The sequence below is a fragment of the Diospyros lotus genome, chromosome 7 (genome assembly GCF_014633365.1).
Source record: "Diospyros lotus cultivar Yz01 chromosome 7, ASM1463336v1, whole genome shotgun sequence".
Taxonomy (NCBI): Eukaryota; Viridiplantae; Streptophyta; class Magnoliopsida; order Ericales; family Ebenaceae; genus Diospyros; species Diospyros lotus.
Genome location: NC_068344.1, coordinates 24309233 through 24328996, shown reverse-complemented (window position 1 = coordinate 24328996; position 19764 = coordinate 24309233). Strand labels below are relative to the sequence as shown.

At 37.1% G+C, this 19764-nt stretch overlaps 1 protein-coding gene across 12 annotated transcripts in view; it reads left to right on the top strand.

Moving 5' to 3' along the window:
* The first annotated feature begins 393 nt into the window (after nt 1–393).
* LOC127806475 (pumilio homolog 4-like) overlaps nt 394–19764 on the top strand; it is a 123618-nt gene continuing 104247 nt past the window's right edge. For 2 of the 12 annotated variants that reach the window (XM_052343801.1, XM_052343799.1), the window contains exons 1-6: nt 398–1286; nt 1832–1906; nt 4180–4246; nt 15600–15617; nt 15698–15766; nt 18812–19507. In XM_052343801.1, the coding sequence (XP_052199761.1) occupies nt 850–1286; nt 1832–1906; nt 4180–4246; nt 15600–15617; nt 15698–15766; nt 18812–19507 (1362 nt within the window). In that variant the 5' untranslated portion in view covers nt 398–849. Of the gene's footprint in view, nt 1287–1831; nt 1907–4179; nt 4247–6044; nt 15473–15538; nt 15618–15697; nt 15767–18220; nt 18703–18811; nt 19508–19764 lie in introns of those variants that run through there. The other 10 variants (XM_052343802.1, XM_052343800.1, XM_052343806.1 and 7 more) reach the window with 10 other exon arrangements.

Here is a 19764-nt window from a genome sequence, read left to right as displayed (position 1 = left end):
ATTACACATAGAATCGAACTTAGTTATAATATAAATTATAAGAATAATGTTATTTAGTTTTATTTTATAATCTTAAATAATAATATTATCGTATAAAATATCCAAAATGTCATTGCATTAATTTTAACTTGCAATGTGATCTCATATGTATAATCACCACCTTGTTATAAGCATATGTGGATAGATTTTTTGTAGCCATTAATTTATGAGAATAAATTTTATCACCTTGCTCTAGACTTTTTATTTTCGTAATTTTCAATCATTTACGATTTTACGATTCGATTTTATAGATCATTTTTTTATCTCACTTAAAATTCTAATTTTAACTATCTTATTTTCAACTATCATGTCCCTCAGTTTTAATTCAAACTCAATACTTGAGTCACATGCTCTCGACCAACATAATAGATTGATAATAATAGCTTTATTTTGATACTAAAACCACAACTAAAAAATATAAATTTGGTCATAAATCATAATTTTATTTTGTATCACAACTTTTTATGACTTAATGGTGCTCCAGCCATATAATTTATGAATTTATCAAGATGGGTACTTATAAATTATAATTTTACTAAATAAAATTTCTAACAAGAATTTGACTCAAAAAAAGGTAAATGACTTAGGCAAACTATCCTTATAAGAAATCCGAAAAAAAATCATAAACGAGGGAGCATATACTTCAAAGTCTTTTAACGGTCAACTGGTGTCTCAAGTCATTCACAGAGACTAGAGGTGCCGATCACACGAAAAGTCCATCAATCGGACGGCTAATAACAATCCATTCGGTTGGTTTCCCGGCGGCCGCCGCGCATCCAGAATCTAGCATGCGGGACCGCCCCAACTAGCATGCGTCATAAGCGAAAGCAATCGTGGCCGTCACCCCGCTCCCTCTTCCTTGAAGCTTCCGTCAACAGTTTGAAATCTCTCCGAGGAAATAAAGGAATCAAACCTCAACGCACAGCTACCAAATCACTGTACCCATATGAGCAAATGTCGAATGCTATGCGGATCTCTCCGGCCTTCTTCAAATCTCTGCGTCACCCTTCCTCAAATCGACCCTCTGCAGCATCTTGTTTTCTGAAGAATTACAGCCTGTGTTCGAGGAAGACACATTCGGTTGTTGGGGTTTTTAATGCATTGACGAGCCATAGCGAAGAAGGACCCGTTCGAGGCCTGGATTCGTCGCCGGTTTCTGTGGAGCTAGAGCCTATTCGGGGCGAGAGCCAGTTCGATCGGGTCGTTGCCGAGGCCCAGCAGCTGGAGGAGCCGGTGGTAATTGTATGGTGCGTATCTGGGTTCTCCTTGTTCCTACTCGATTTTGTTAGTTTTGGTGTGTTAAGATTAGAGCCAGATCAAACTTGAATTAGGTTATCTCTACTCAGGATATTTTGAGTTTTAACTCTCGATTATATTGTAGGTTTGTCTTTATTTGGTTTATCACATGTACGACTCTATATAAATAGCTTTGTATGGCAACAAGATAATTCATCCATAGCAATGCAGTATTCATTGTTTTGAGTCATTTGTTTCTTTTAACATGGAATCGGGGCCTCCTTGGTCTATGTTTTCAGTCCCATGTTTGTTGTAACATAGCGATTGAGTTGTTTGGATTTCCTAATAATAGTTGGGTTGCCTCTTAATATTAAAATATATTATCAAATTCGTCGCCAGGTTGTCTAATTTGTTTTTTCTTATGGCTAATACTAGTGAAGCTGGAAAGTCTGATGAATAAATAGGATCAATAGGCTTTGTTTTGGTTATTAATTGTGTCTAATTAGAGTAGGTGAGTTGACTTGGGTGGTTATTTAAAGTAAATTTGGATGTGTAGGATGGCAAGCTGGTGCAGGAAATGTATATATTTGAAACCAAAATTGGAAAAGCTGGCTGCAGATTACCATCCTAGGTGAGATTGAAAGTTTTGTTTCATCAATGTTATACTTGGCTTTATTCTACTTTCCATTAGAAAGTTTGTTATGTGAGTGTTTCGCAAGGCGAAGAATAATTAATTTCCTTCAGTATTTTAGTGTATCTCTACCTTTGTCATGCCCATGCTTTCTTCTGACATATTGAGATTCTTCCTTTACAATTTTGTTGTATACTTGATAATAAAACTTGAAGAGCATAATGAAATTATTAGGCATTTGGTTTACAATGTTGAACTACCAATGCCAACTTAACTCTCTGGCTATAGAATATTAAACTTTTAAAATGGTGGTTTATTGTGGCCATTAGCTGGCCAACAAGGAAGCCAGGAGCAGTGCTATTTGAAGATAACGTGAATATGAGTTTTAGATGGAATGGGAGCCAGTTAATGCTGTTGTGGAGAGATTGATTTGATCCACTTTAGTTGTGATATAATAAATAGAACGACCAGGGAGGGGATGCATTGAGATAGATAAATTTTAAATCTTTGTTGCTTAATTGAGAACATGTTTTTAGTAGAGCCAATGACAGAAATCTGGTATGTTACCTGGCTCCAATTAATTGGGCTAAAATTGTACTGAGTTGGTTGATTTGAGATGGGCCTGTTTGTCTAACTTAAAGCTTGAAGGAATCATCTTGTGCATTACTTCAAGGTTATTATTGAAGGCATAAGGCGCACGTTCTTTGAAAACACTTGTTACTATATATTGATAGTGAAAATCTTACAGTCTCATAATCTTTGTACTAGATGCCAGGTTTTCTTGTGACCTTTAAGAAAGAGGGAGGAGGGTACATGAATTTTAGACCTCTAGCCATCTCTATCCATGACCCATTTCTATAAAGCTACCAAGGCTTACCTCAAAATACTGCACCAAAGAAAAAAAAGGCAAAAGTGGAAGGCATATAAAGGTGACTAGAAACCCTGATTGATGAGATAATCACCCGACCTTTGCATCCTATTTGAGTCAATCAATGAAAGAAAACTTCTTGTTTGGTTCATGGCAATATTGAATAACGTATGACACATATAATTTTCTATATAAGACGATCCTATTTTAGCACCCGTGTTAAACTCCACCTTAATGTTTTATAATATCTTTGAGCTACCATAACCTGGAGTCTTGGGAAAGGATTTTATGTGAGCACTGAGCCTTCTATATACTAATTGTTCTTATTTCTTTTTTCATTTCACGATTATGGTTGCTATGTTTTTTTGGGAGAGTAAGGGCCTATTTACTTGTGGAAAACTACTCTAGTTGTCCACAAATTATCTCTATAGAGATAGAAAATTGGCAACCATATTCAAAACGGCTTTTTTTTTTTTTTTTCTAAATTGGAGAATAGAAAACAAATTTTCTATTTTCTAAAATTATATTAGACTTTAGAAAACATCTTAAAGATGTTCTATCGAGAAAACACACTTTTCTAATTTAAGCCCTGCTTTGAATCCTATCAATAATAATTTTTTTTCCTTTTGCCTCTCTTTTTCTTAGTGTTTTTTATTTGCACTCACCCACCCACCCACTCACCACACCTTCCTCTCCTCTTCCCCGCCGCCCTTTGCCACTACAGCAGGGAGCACAACCAGCCTCTTCCCTCGCTGTGCTCATCCTTGCCACTACGATGGCGCCCTCTCCCACTCCAACAGCGAGCACCACCAGTGCCCTCTTCCTTGCTACCCTCTTCCTATCCTCTTTTCGTCCTCATCCCTTGACCAGCAACACCGCGCCTTCCTCTATCACTGTGACGTCAATAGCTCCTATCTTCATCAGGCCTCCCTGACCATTCACCTCTTCCCTTGCCGTCGATCTTTACATCTCTTCTTTTGTATGATTTTGAACCCATTCTCTCATTTTTTGAAGTTTAAAATTGGTTTCATATTTGATAGAAATGAATACGTTTTTCATTTTTCTCTGATTTTCTGTAGAAATGGAAACACAGAAAGAGAGAAGAAAACTGGAGATGGAAAATATAAAACATTCTCCACAAGTAAACAGTCCCTAAGATACTTGTGGAATGGTTGGCATATTCATTTCCAACGAATTGTAATTGAAGACTGGTTGAATAATGTGGCATGCATCATAAATCATCTCTCTCTCTCTCTCTCTCTCTCCCCTCACCCTAGTCTGTATGATCAATTGTGCATTATGTTTATTTTCTATACGAGACTTAACTGTCTCAAGTGTGTAATAAATTTCATTCTGACTTGTTAGCTTGAGTTTGAAAATTTGTACGTACTGTGTGGAAATGCAGAATACTTTTTTACTGTGTTGATGTCAATAACGTTCCTCACAAGCTTGTGGTTCATGCAGGAGTGATGGTAAGTCTTCTCAACAATATAAATAATGCCATACTATCTGTACCTTGGTGCTGCTGTATTTAATGTTATTACAGATTGCAAGTTTGACTGATGTTTGTTTGTATTAGGATGTAGAAATAGTTTCTCCACTTAGAACATAAGTAACAATTGCAAACTTTGACAATAATGAAGAATAACAACCTGGCAAAGTGTGTATAATATATTGTATATATATGTATTACTGAGTGAGATTTGGGGGTATATGATTGCTTTCTTATAAAAATTTCCTTTATTTATAGGTGGTGATCTGAAAATTATGTTATGAACACCTACTGGAAAGAAATAACCTTAAAAAAGAGTCCACGGCCAGGGAATATCTGAAAGATAAGATGTTTATGGATATAAGATATATATATATATATATATTATATTTGGTTATGTTGTGATATGTTGAAATGAAGGTTTCCAATTTTTGTCTTTATCTTTTTTTGCCTAAGAAAATCACCCCCCCCCCCCCCCTTTCTTGACTGGTATCTTTTGAATGTTTACCATAATCTGAACCTGGTGTCACGCATGCTGAAGTAGTTGCGTACAAAGTCCATGTCTAGGTAAAATTTTATTGCAAAATGTTGTTTATCAAAAGAAAAAGAAAATGCAGTGATAACATGTCAGCCCATCATAGCAAATTCTACTACGAGCTACTGTAACAAGACTAGAGATAACCTGAGAAATGTGAAAATTCTGTATTGAAGTTGGCATGTTGTGCATCTCTTTGTAGCTTAAAATGTAAGTTCTCTTTGAAGTTTTATGCATCAGGTCTCCAATAACGAATTACAATTTTATGTGAAAATGCAGTCTGGCTAGGAAACAATTTGAGACCCCAAGATGCAGTTATTGAATTAGGACTACATGAGCTTTTTCCATAAATATGAATATGTGGATACCAAACTCTTAGATATTTATAAGCCTCTTCCACAAATCATTGGTTCTTACTAGGCCTTAATACTTAGTTAGATATGGAACATGCAAATAGTGGAAAAACATCTAACAGGCCCTGCTTTTGTAGAGTTTACTATTTCCCATCTTCATGAGGGAAAGAATGTGGAGTAGTAAGGTGAGGAACATGGAAAATGTCTTTAAATATGATTGACTCCTTATTAACTGCAAGCCCTTGGTTTGTACATGCAAAATGTCTTCAAATATGATTTCACTTCTTAGTTCCTATTGCAGACCCCTTGGCTTACACCAACCATTCAACTTTAGCACACATGTTCTGCAAAAATAGAATTCCTATTGCGGACCCTTTGTTTTCACCAACCGCTCAAGGTTATTTTAAATATTGTTAGCAGATATGTTCTACAAGTTGGGTTGAGAGGAGATGAAGGCAAACCGTTGGGGGCTTTAGAGGGATCGTTACAAGGAATATCAAGAGGAGAGAAGATTATTATAGGAGATGAGTTACATGATCATATGGGTAGAGAAGTGAATGGGCATAGAGATGTGCATAGAGGTTATGGTTTTGGAAAAATAACTAATAAGGGAAAAGATATGTTGGATTTTGTCACAAAATTTATAGCTATCAGGTTTAAGAAATGGGGTGAGCATTTAGTAACTCATAAAAATTGATTATCAACTACCCAAAGTAGTTGTAGACTACTTTATCATGGAACAAAAGGATCACTTATGTTGTAAGGATTGTCAAAGTTGTAACACCCCGCCTTACACGGGTGCGTCACTATAAGGGAATCCTCGAAAATCTTTTTTTTTTTTTTTTCAAGCCTGTCACACGCGGTGCCATGAGAACAATCTTCATATGCAGATGAAACACTCGTCGCATACAATGGCCAGCGCCCACGGTGATTTCAAGAACAATCTTCACATGCAGGTAAAAATCCCGAGAACCCCAGTCTTACTCGTTTACTCAAGATCGATAGACTTAAGATTAAACGAAACATAATATAACACAGCGGAATAATTAACACCAAAATGTTGTGGCCTACCACGAGTCTCATTCAAGGTATTCCCAAACCGAAATATGTATTACAAACTATCAAATGATACAGCATTGCCATACAACCGTTCATACATATACCAAAATAAATACCTAACACTTCCAAAACGGTACAACGACTATCAACTAAACACCGTTGGCCCCACCGGCCGTGTCCTCGATTTCGTAGCTATCCTGGGCTGGAACGTTGAATGTTCCAGGGGCATAACCTAGGTTAGATGATAAAACATCTAAGTGATGGCATGAAACAGTTTACACAATGCATGAAAGACATATAATCATGGCATATACAGACGAACGACAACATGCAACGTGCCTAACTTGAGAAATCTCCCTGACATACTCAACCTCTTGTGGAAAACCATTCCACACACTGTTGGGGTTGACCTTGCCGCGACGTACTTAATCCCTCGAGTGCCCTACCGTGTCACTCGTTCATCAGGATTAACCTTGTCCCATTCTCAAGAAGACCCCATCCCGTCCCATACGGATCCAACAACGACACGAAAATCAACAGCCCGATGATATGAAAATACACGCCATGCACCGACTTGTTTTAAAAGTAAAAATAGTTGATGCAATATATCACATGTTCAAAATGCAAATGATGCCACAATGTACATAAGTGAAACGCCTTTGTAAACAACCCAAGTTCAGGAGGGTATAATCGCTCACTAGAACTAGTATGATAATGTGTATCCTAAGCTTGGGAGGGTAAAACCGCTCACCAGAACCCACTACACACACTCCAAAACATAATCAAAACAAGATAAAGCTAGAATCAAACCACTCATCTCAATTCAGAAAAGTTCGATTTTCGCCTCGAAAAACGTGCAATCCTTCTTTCCAACTCACCAATCGTCTCTTATTCACCATTAGGACCTTAGAAATCAATATTTCTATTTTTTCTCAATTTTCTCTATTTTTCTTTATTTTTAAACATTTTCTACCTTCGGAAATTCATAAAAAATATCTAACATCAAGTTTCACAAAATATTTTTTTATGATAATTCCTAAAATAATTTTACCAAAATTCTAAAATTAAAATCAAGCAAAAATACTACCTCACGGGCCCTCACGCGCCACCTAGGGGTTCGGCGAGTGAAGCCCACATGCGGCCGGCTTGGTCGTCTTCTCCGGCCTTCTTCTCCGACTCCGGCGACCTCCGATGCTCCAAACGATTATAGGGGCTTGTAGATCTCTTCAAGGCGACCTCGATGGCACCCTTTAGTGGCCAAAATAGCCACCGGAAAAGGCTTTAAAAGCCATTTACAGGCCGTGGTCCGGCAAAGCCCGATTTTCCGGCCAACTCCCAAAAACCCCACTTATCCTATACCAATCGACTCCAAATGCTCCAGAAATGACCCTCACAACCCAAGGAACAAAAACCCCTTATCCGTGAGCCTCGATTCAAGCCAAAACGCCCTTAATTTTACTCGACTTCTTTGAAAAACCCTCGGCCTCGGGTGTCTATTTATACCCCATCTCGACCCGATTTTCCACCACAAATCGGCTAATCTTATCCCCTTAACCCTAGATCTAGCCTCCTAACCAATCAAGAAGCACAAAATCGAGAGCTAGAACCCTCGAAAAATTCGGCCAAATCAGAAATCTTTCCTCCATTATTTCCGATCACATCAAGGCCATTTTCCGGCCAATAGCAGCCACAAACCACCCCATCATCACCTGGAGACCTCCCTAGCCCTTCCAGGCGACCTTCCCGACGCCCCCAGGCAGCTGGCCAGCGGCCACAGTGCGGCCGGTCGGATTCACATTATGCAATTTTTGATTTTTGCAGTTTAGCCCCTTTGTAAATTCTAATTTCATTTTCTCTCTATCCAAGGCACCCCTAGACTTCTTGTTAATTCCTTGACTGCCCACAAGTTCTATATTTTCCATTTCCTTTTGAAATTTCTAAAAAATTTGTCGTTTCGATCTTCATCGGGTAGTTTATAAAATCTGCACTTTTGCCCTGATGCCCCTAATCACGCATTTTCGTCCTCAAACCTTCGAAAATCTCTTGATTTTGTCGAATATTGCTTATTTGGACAGTTTTACCTTCATTGGCTTGCTTGACATAGTCCTTCACCTTTCGTTTATGTTTTGAGTATTGCACTTTGGCCCGAAACTATTGTAAATTCCATTTTGACCCCGTAATTTTTGAAAATGCTCTTAATATTAAATACTGGGTATTACAAAAGTTATACTGGGTATTACAAAAGTTCTACTAGGAGAGTGCTAGCCAGTCAACATAGACTTGTGGTCCTTCATGTCCATATAAAAAAAAGGAGGATGAATGATGATGAAAAATGAAGTCAAAGTCTAATGGTGTGATTTAAGAAGTGAAAAATAAGTTCAAATCTTCATGGAAAAAGTATATGGAAGAAGAGATTGAATTATTAAAGATGAAACTAATCCAATGTGGATTGAGATGATTGTTGCTATTTGAAACATTGCAAAAACTATTTTAAGAAGTTTGAAAGGAAAAATCCCAATCGAATAAGAATCATGATGGTGGTGCAGCAATCAGGAAAGCTTGTTACAAGATTCTAGATACATGTTAGCTAAGAAAAAAAACCTTGAAGATATATATTTTGGCAAACAAATAAAAGACATCTCCAAAATTCCCTATTTTGCAAGGGTCAAGGGAGGACTATATTTGTACGTAGCCTTCCCTTCGCCTTTTTGCAAAGAGGTTGTTTTCACAAATTGAACCCATGACCTTTCGATCCCCAGAGAGCAAGCTAGCCCTTACTACTAAGATAGTGAAGTAAATTCAAAAGTTTGTTAAATTTGTACACTGAATTAACAAGTGAAGTGTATAAAAGATAAAAATAAAAAAGTACTGATAGACGAAGGCAATCAAGGACATATGGGAGGTGTATTTATCAAAATTTTTGTTAGAGTTAGTGCTCTAATGCTAAATTTAGATAGCGTTTGGCATATGTAAATTAGGACTAATGATGTATATTTTGCAAAATTTTATAAAATACATTTTTTTGTATTTAATGGTCATACCTTAATTCATACCTCTCTAATTTGTATATGAATGAGTCCCTATATTTCTTAATAAATGTCTTATTCTTAAGTGTTAAGAACAGTGTTCTAAAACGCGATAGGTGCTAGTCGAGTGCCAGGCTGGGGCCTAGGGCGCCTAGGCGGGGCCTAAAAAAATTGTTGTTTTTTTTTATTTTTTTGAACTTTTTGATGTAATGTCATGTTATTTTCAAGTAAATCAAAGTAGAAAATCAACAATAATGCAACATAAACCAATAATGCAACAATAATGGAATGACAAGTGAAATAGTGGAATTAAGCATGAGAAAACAAACTATTGTAGTTTAGTTCTGGGTTCAAGAAGGCAAAAGCAACAATAATGCAACATAAACAATACTTGAAGAATCTAAGTATCTAGCCATCTAATTGGACTTTCTCTTCTCCATATTCTTCCAACACAAGATCTTCATCAGACTCAAAATCAAATTCATTGAGTTCTTGCTTATCTTCTTCTTTTGATTGAAAATCATCTTCATGAAGGTCTCTCATTCTAGAACTTCTTCGAGGTTGAAGCATCTCGTCTGCTCCGAATGCTTCACCAACCACTTCCCAAGTAAGCCCCGTACCAGGCTCAACTTCTTCATCATCTCCTCCTTCAACTATCCATCCCTGCGCATGACTAGCATAACTAGCAAGTAGCACATCAACATTCCTTTCTTTCTCTCTTTTTTGCTTGTTCATTAATTTGGCATTAAATTGGACATAGACTAGATTGTTCAATCGATTCACGTCCAATCTATTTCTTTTCTTCGTATGTATCTACATAAATAAATAAAAACAATATTAATATAAATGATAGGGATAATGAAATTAAAATATTAAAAACGTCTTAAAATATACATTATAGATTATACACTAACCCCTTCAAAAGTGCTCTAGTTTCTTTCACAACTGGACGAACTACTAGTTAACGAGAGGATCTTTCTCGCCATTCGTTGTAAGTTTGGAGTTTGATTTCCATATGTGGTCCACCATGTAACTACAACATAGGTCAAACAAGTATAAAGTAAACAAATTTATACACTGATACTGTAATAGTAATACACAATAGAAACTAAGAAAATGACTTTAATCTTATACCTGGATTTTAATTGTCATCATTTTTTGCACACCCTTGAGCTGCCCATGATTTTCCAAAAGCTTCTTCTTTACGAGTATACTTTGGCAACTCAACATTTACAACATGGCCTTGCAATTCACCATCATTTTCATAAAACATCTCCATAGAGTTAAAAAATCCATCCATCACTTCATGATCAAGTTGTATATCCATATCCTTAAAGAAGTAGTAATGATTCAGAAGGTAAGCAGCAAAATGTAGTGGACTATCTAGCCTATCTTTCACCCTTGCTTCAATAATCTCCATAATAGGTTGATAATTCTTCTCAAGATTATTCAGGGCCTCCTTAATATCTTTCTTTGCCTGCACAATCTCTCCATATAAAAAGTCCATAGAAGGCTTTCTATCTGCATCAATAATTCGAAACACCTTCACCAAAGGTGCAAAAACCTTGAGGTATAAACTCACACCATTCCAAAAAAGAATACTCATCATAGTAGCATAAGCTGCTTTCCCTTTAACAATCTTGGACCGTTTGCACTCTTCCCATTCGGAGCTAATAAACATTTTCCTCAATTGGACATTTTTCTCCATCAAACTTTGCAAAGTAAGGAAAGAAGAAGCGAATCTAGTGACTCCCGGTCTCACAATATCCCTCTTCTTCATAAAGATCTCATTAAGGACAATGTCTTATGGTGCGCATAAATGAAGATCGTCCAATTCTTGGCCTGATCAATAACTTTCTTATATCTTGGCAATTTTCCAATACTTTCTAGCATCAAATTGATAGTGTGAGTAGCACATGATGTCTAAAATATATTTGGCCTCTTCAACTTCAATAATTTTGCCGCTCCCATATTGTTAGCAGCATTGTCAGTTACTACTTGAATGACATTTTGCAGCCCAATTTGCTCAATGCACTTGTCCACATGTTCAAAAATTAGTTCACTAGTATATGCTTCATCTGAAGACTCTGTGGAAGAAAGAAAAGCAGTACCTGCGTTAGAATTAACACATAGGTTCATGATACTCCTCATTTTTTTATCTGTCCAGGCATCTGTCATAATAGAGCATCCATTTCGTGCCCACTCTTCTTCATGCTTTTTTAATAACTCTTTAGTTCTGTCAACTTCTCCCTTTAACAATGGTTCCCTCAACTGGTATTGACTGGGAGGTTTGAAGCCCGACCCAAATTGACCAACCGCCTCAACAAACAATTTAAAGCTATCATTATCAATAGCATTGAAAGGAATGCCGACTTTGTACACCCATCTGGCACAATATTGACGAACAAACTATGTTCTCTCTTTAAAGAGTGCTTCGCTGATATTTTGTTGCCTTTGTGTCATTCCTGCACTCGTTTCAAGGGTGATGGAGCTTGTAAACTTATCTATAGGGCCAAGTGTACGGGGTGCTTTTTTGCTCCCTAACTCTTGCAATTCATTTTCAGCATCTCCTTCCTCCATTTCAGAAATATTAACAGAGGATCTCATCAAATCTTCCTCTTTCCTCTTATTTTTCTTCTTACTCTTTGCCTCGGCAATAGCATTTTTACATTTGGCTTTATCATCCGGAGAAGATTTTGGACATGTAGAAACATTTTCGAAAATGTGGCCGATGTGTTCTTTAACTCTATAAACTCCTCCAGACATAACTTTGCCACACAGCTTACATTTAACTTTGTCCATATTCTTTGGATCAACTAACATTCCATACTCCCATCCAATATCATTTGACTTCCTTTTAAAAACTGAGACGGCATCAGACGATGCTTCCGTACTCTTAGTCCCATCCGACATTTTTAATTTAATCGAAGAAGCCTGTAACATAAACAAATCAGATGGACTGTTGCAGTTTGCACATGTGTGTGTATATACTACATATATATGACTGTTTAACACTAATAGTATAATCTATATCTATATATGCTATATAACAATACATATAGCAATATTAACAGCATGTTGCTGCTTGCAGGTATGCTGCTGCAACATACATACTGCTATATAGTATATATATAATCTATAATTGTTAGTAATATATGTATATACATAGCAATACATATAGGCATATAGCAATAGCATTATGTGAAACTGTGAGTAATATTGTAATAATATATATTATATATATATACTATATACTATATAGTATACAGCAAGATGGCTACTGCAAATTGGGAAGAACAACGAGAGAGAGAGAGAGGGATACTGGTGGTCAGAGGAAGAACAGCGTTAGCGAGCGAGATAGACGACTAGTGGAGGCTAAGGGAAATCGAAAAATCGAGGCCAAGAGAGACAATGGTTGGCTGCAGAAGAGGCGTTGTCGGCGGCGATGAGGATGAGCTTTCGAAGAGAGAGGCGGTCATTGTTGAGAGAGCAATCGGGGCAGATGAAGCAGAAACACGATCTATTTTGTCTTCTTTTAAAACCCTAAAAATTTAAAAGTAGGTGGCCCAGGCAGTTAGGCGCCACCTGGGATGCCGCTGACGACCGATTAGGCGGACTGGCGCCTAGGGGGGCCGACTAGATGAAAATCGCGGCGGCCAGCAGCTGCTTAGGTCGATTTTTCGAACACTGGTTAAGAATATGTGACAAAGACCCTTATATTTAAGATTTCTTAAAGTCATTTCCAGTCCTTAGATTTCTCAAAAGGGGAATATGATTAATCGATTATAGACTGACACATGGGTTACTACCTTTGATTAATATGAGATACTAATGATAAAGAATGGTGAGTCATATGTCATAATTCATGAGATGAATATCGTAGATATGTGGGTAGATGTTAGTTGAACATCTACTGAATGTGATGCAAGTAACAAATCATAAGGCTAAGAGGATTAATGATCTATTACTTGTTTCGATTGTGTTATTGGTCCTTAGACCAGAGGCAACACAGTTGTTTTGTATGTTGGTGTCAAAGATTTGCCATTGCGCAGAACTGTCTGTATATCACGGTGAGAATGTTGCAGTTTCTGTACAATATCGTATGGAAGCAGGTGATTGCTAATGGGATCCATTGACTTTTAGTGTGAGGGGAACATCCTATGCGATTGGTTATGGCTTGTGATTGTTTAAACCCCTAGCCAGGGTGCACATGATTGGAAAGGAATTTCCAATATTAGTCGATGGAGGGATTATAGTACACGGGAATCAAAAGCCCTAATAGATTCACTTGAAGTATGATTTCATTACTAATAAGATCGTCTTGACATAATGCTAATTGTCACTTAGGACTTCTCGGGATATATCGAAGAGATGGAGAGATCCTCGTTGTAGATCAAAGTGTCTGATCAATGTCAAAATGTTTGATGTGTCCCGATTGCTACTCAGTGGTGAACCTAGAAGGTCATACGCATATGCGAGTATAGTAGTGGATTAGTGATGTAATGTTGTAATTAATTATTGATCATCATTAAGAGTTAATGATGACACCTTTAGGAGTTAACAAAACGGGTTTAATTAACAAGAGCAATTGTTAAGAGTTAATAGGCATGCCGTTAAGAGTTAACGAGGGCTTTGGTTTCATCATGAGATAATTAAAGAGCTATTAAGAGTTAATGGCGGGCTTAGATGCAATTTACAAAAACTTGAGACGAGGAAATAAAGGCAGTTGAACGGCCTTAGAGGCGATCAACTGGTCCTTAGTGCATCATCCCAAACCGATCAATCGATTTAGAATTAGTCGACTGGTCCTTGCTGATTTGGTGTAAACCAGTCGACCGTTTCCTTAAAATCGATCGACCATTTCTTACAACAAATGTCAAGTTTGGGAATGTTCTCTTGTCATTTTCTGTAAAGTCAGCCAATTGCGTGTTGGATTATGACGAAGGGGGAAAGACAACATGCAAATGGCATGCCTCTTCCCCTCTCTTTCCTAGTCGATTTTGTTTGATCTAGTGTGATATTAGGGTTTTGGCATTTGAAATATTAGAACAAGAGAAGCAAGAGTTGCCTGGCTTTGCTTGTAGAAATTCTCTCTCGGCTAGTTGCTCTCTTCTCATTGTAGAAAACCAAATCCCCTCCTCTCCTTTTGCTCCCGTGCTCATTTCTTTGTTAGTTGCTTCTTTGGCAACCTAATCTAACAGTGAGACTGTTGGGTTGTTCGTTCTTTTAAACCCAAATTACAACACCCATCACCTAAAAGGAAACTTAGCTAGCACATAAGCTTCCTGTAGGGTTCTTCTATTGCTTGGAGTGTGGACTAACTCGGCCCCTTGTGTATTCGAGGGGTGGACTGGTCATCCGGTTATCTCATTTGGAATAGATCATGACTGTTTAGGAGCTGCCTTCGAGAGCCTTCCGTGAGAACGGGAGCTGCCTCCGCTACAGTTCATCATTCTCATCATCAACAAAATCGTCCAATGAGGTATAATTTCTAAATGCCTTATGGATGGTTCGGTTTTTGTTGCATATGGTTGTTAGATACCGGGTCTTGCAAGGTGATCTTGTTTTCTTCCGCTGCCTTTATTATGTTGTTTTCGAAAAAGTTTTAAAAACCGGCTAAAACCCTTGCATGGACCGCCAATTGTTGGCGTTTCCTTTTAGTGGTATTAACGTCTCGGCTCGGTATTTTCACCCTATGCTTGATGTTGTGTAAAATGTATGTGTTTCGGACATGGAAATAGCTCTCTGTTTTGTAGGATATGTAGTATCGATCGACTAGTTTTTCCAAGCAGTCGATTGTTCTTGGTCTTTTGCCTTCAGAGTGATCAACCGGTGGTGAAAACGATCGACCCAAACAGAGAGCCGATCGGTAGCTTCTTGCAAGTGGTTGACCATTTGGAGCAAAGCCAGAAACCAATTGACCGGTCTTTTAGAAGCGGTTGACCACTTGTGTTTTAGTGGGAGACCTTCGATCTGTTCTTTAGAACGGTTGACCGGTCCTCTTGAAACCCAAAAATGGTCTACCGTTTTGAAGCACTGACAGCTCATTGGTTTGGGTGTTTTCGATATATGCCTAGGTGCAATGAGATTACATTGGGGCAGATCTGAATGGAGCATTTTGATATGAGATATCAAGTGTCCAAAAAATGATTAAAGAGGCAATCCCATCCAATGGAATTAAGTTTTGTGAAGATGACATGCTGGATATTTCCTCCTGTCACCATAATCCCATGGTAGTTTGTTCTTTCTTTCTCTTTGCTTTTGTGTCTCTTTGTTCCTTCATCCATGTGAATTTGCAGAAATGGTGATTAACACTTCATTATACCTTTTCATGTATGGCGGGGAATCAAATCTTTGCAGAAAATGCCTACCATACAGGTATTCCACAGATTTCATTGATCTTTGAGGGCTTTTCTTTAATTTTGCCCCAACTAATGGTGAGAACAACTGTTTTACAGCTCTGGAAGGACGGTAAGAAACAAGCTGAGGTGATTGGAGGCCACCAAGCTTATTTGGTTGTTAACGAGGTTCGTGAAATGATCGAAAACAAGTTTAGCATCTAGCATTTTACTTCACATTTTCAATAGTAGAAAATTTTCTGATAATGATGATGAATTTGCTGTTTTGTTTCATTTGATAAGTTATTACAGAGAGAAGTAATTTAGTACCTGTTTTACTTCTGAGTGTGGTTTCTTGAACAGGATTGTGACTCCTCACTCCTCAGCTGCAAATAACACTGTTTGCTTGCTGTAGAATCTATGGGCTGAGGTCTATAATTTATATAATCAATCTTACCTAATGGGAGTAGGTTTTGTGACTCTTAGGCTCCCGTTGAATTCGTTGGCATGAAATTTACTTGCCTTTTTATAGTTGGAACAAGCTAGAATTTAGTTGCCAAACCTTGCCTAGGGAGGGACTAACATTGTAGTTTCAATTTTCAACAGCCACAAAAGTAAAAAGAGTGACAATAATAATATTATGTCTTGTCATCTTGAATTATATTTGGGATGACTGTCTTTACGCGACCCTTGGTGTTCGTACTTTCAATTACGTCAGGGAAGGTAAATCACAGATGTGAGATTTTGCTTCACTGCACAGGCGAGAATCGAATTCACAATCTATTGGATTGACACCGACATATCATTTACCCGATTGCTTGACTTATGTCCTAGGAACTTTTTGAAGTATACATGTAATCTTTAAGTGAATGATCTAATAACAAATTATATCAATATGAGTTGAAGTAAATGTATATTCTTTTAGCAATTAAAGTGGAGAAATGAAAAACACAAAACCTATATTTAAACAGTTGAATAATTTTCACAATTCTAACTGGGAAATCACTTTGGAGTATATTGGAGTATATTCACAATTCAACTTTTTGTTAAATGTATATTAGAGTTGTTTTTTAATAATAAAAACACATGCGTTTGTTATCAAATTAGTAACTATGCAAGTAGTTTGTAACTATTAAATAAATATATATATATAAGAACACTAACAAATGATTTGATCAAAACTTAAACTGTTTTAGTTTAAAAGTAATTATTATTATAAAAAAGTTTAACAATCAAACTATGAGCTCATGTTGCGGAAATAGATGGCGGTTGGGAGACAAAGTTGTTAAATTTGTTACCAACATTTTGAATTATTGAATGTTTTCTTAAAACTTCATTAATTAATTCGAATAATGTGGTGGGACACCAACTTCAGTGCAGATTTTTATGGCAGCGCTGCTCCTGAGCTGCTTGGCGGTAGATGAAAATTAGAAGCTTCCTTGGTTGGCGGGGATCAATTTTTAGTGAAGAAGGAAATATTTTATGAGCTATACTACAGCGCTCGAAAAAGGTTGTTACACAAATTTATCGAAAAAATGTCAAGTGGACTTCAACATGATAAAAATGTCAGTTGAAGTCCGCCCACCGTGCACTGTCCATACTATGTGGGCAGATTTCATTTGAGATGAAATTCGTCCGAATTTTATTTAATGTGCGCACGGTGTTTTTAAGGTGAAGATATTTTTGACATTTGATATTTTTAGTCATCCCATACGTCAATTAACTCTGGCAAAGTAGAATAATTTATATTTTATTTAATGAAGATTGATTACGTATTTGTTTAAGAGTATATAAGATTATAACTGTATTTGATTTATTCAGAGGTCGAATGAGGAGATAAGACCAATCTCCTTTGAGATTAGACGGGCGAAGCTCGAATACTTAAGTCATAAAAAAAAAAAAAGTTTTCTTACACCTATGAGTGGCTCCGATGCTAAAAACAAGGAGTGGACATACTAAAAGTTTCAAGTATAAAATCTTTTGAAGATATTTTATGAAAATTATACCATAATTTACTTGAGGTATGGATTGGGGTAAGACCCATCTTTCCTTGAGGATTAGTTGGGCAAAACTCAGGATATTTATTAAAATATTTTTTTATACCATATTTATAAAAGGTATAGATTTTTGTTCTTGTTAGGAGAAAATAATTGAGAGAATATAAAATATAGGGAACAATATGAATTTTTTCTTGGTTAAAAAACATATGCTACTTTTTTCCTTTTTACTACTTTTAAGGTGACAATCATTGTTATTAAAATTAAATGGCACATCAATTTATTAAGTTAATCCCACATTAAAGAAGAAAAGCAAAATGGTCTATAAATCAATGAAAATTAATTAAAACCCACTAAGTTTTTATGAATCAATAAACCCCCCAAATAAATTAATGAATTTTACTCAAAAAGTTTATAAATATCCTTTCATTAACACAGTAATCGTATTGATGTTGAAAAAGAAGAATACAATTTTGGGTGGCACTTCAAATTGAGAAGCCTAACTCAGATTTTATTTTTCATTTTAGAAAAGAAAAAAAAAATGGAAAATGTCTGATTGCCTTCTATTTTGGTTTTCTATTACCTCTTGTTCCATCATCAAACAGCATTTGCATTTGGAAATCATTGATTTGGCAAACTAATTTTGCCGTTGTGCCAGAGGGGCACGTAAAAAACCATCGCCCAATCATCCACCGTCAATCATAAATCAGACGTCCAGTATCCGCCCCGCATCCCTGCACGTCGCAGCACTACCTCTCTCTCTCTCTCTCTCCCCCGAATGTGACCGTTTCCAAAAATCTCCCACCTTGTTCGCCTCTGTATTCCCTTCCAAACACAACCTCTTCTCCCCCTCGAATTCTTCCAAATCCCTTGCTGGATTTTCGATTCCTCACCATAATGCACGTGAATTCTTGAATAGCTGATTCAACCTCTGCAATTCTCGCCGGATTTCATTCCGATGTGTTCAAACCGCATTCCCTATTATATTCTTGCTTATTATGCTTGGATTCGCTTTCCACATATATTTGCTCTGCATCCTCGGTTCTTCTTTTCAGTTCCGCATTTCTTTGGATATTGAAGTGTGAATCCGCTTGAAGGTGCGTAATTGATATTATGGCGTCGGATTTGGTTTGCTACTTTTTCGACATTTTTTTTCTTCTTCTTTGGTGATGTGTTAGTGTATTGAATTGACAGTGGTTTGAAATTTTTGTGTTTTGTCTTTTGGGGGTAAATGTAGGGTTTTCTTGAGATGGTTACTGAGAGTAGGATAGATATGCAGTCTGATGTTAATGAACGGAGGAGTCTGGAAGAAGTCTTTATGAGAGGACCAAATGGTAATTTAGAAGATAATTTGCAGAGTGAACTTGAATCGATGCTGCGAGTGCAGCGGAATCGAGAGGCTATTGATCGGGAGAGGGCTCTTAATATATTCCGGAGTGGCAGTGCTCCTCCAACAGTTGAAGGTTCATTCAGTGCGTTGTTTAGGAATCCAAATATTGCTCAGATTGATGTTTGCAGTAGTAACGCAAATATACTATTGTCAGAAGAAGAAATTCGGTCCCACCCTGCATACTTATCATACTACTATTCACATGAAAATCTCAATCCTAGACTACCTCCACCGATGTTGTCCAGAGAGGATTGGCGTGTGGCGCAGAGGTTTCAATCAGGGGGTTCGTCCTTCGGGGGGATTGGTGATTGGATGACAAAGAATTTTGTTGATGCTGGTGGCAGTTCATCTTTATTCTCAATGCAGCCTAGCTTATCTGTACCGAAGACGGAAGATGAGTTGATGGAAATGAGGAAAACTACTCCAAGGAACACCATGCGGCCATCCTCCACCGAGTGGCTTGGCAGAGGCTCTGATGCTTTCATTGGGTTGTCAGATACAGGATTGGGTATGAGGAGAAAAAGTTTTGCCGACATTCTTCAGGTGATTAAGGCTGGACTTATTTTGTGACATTATCTGTACTTCATCTGAGTTTTCTTGTGAAGTTCCTTTCTTTTTCTTATATTATTGCTCTCATTCTACAGCTGTTTTGCTTGCTTATAACAAGCAAAGTAATATCTATTTCGTTTCTTCTTTCTGTTTTCATTTTTGGCTGATTGAGGATGGCAGGAACGGTATTGTATTCACACATTTGATTTAACTATTATGATTTGCTTCATTCAAAATATATCTAAATAACA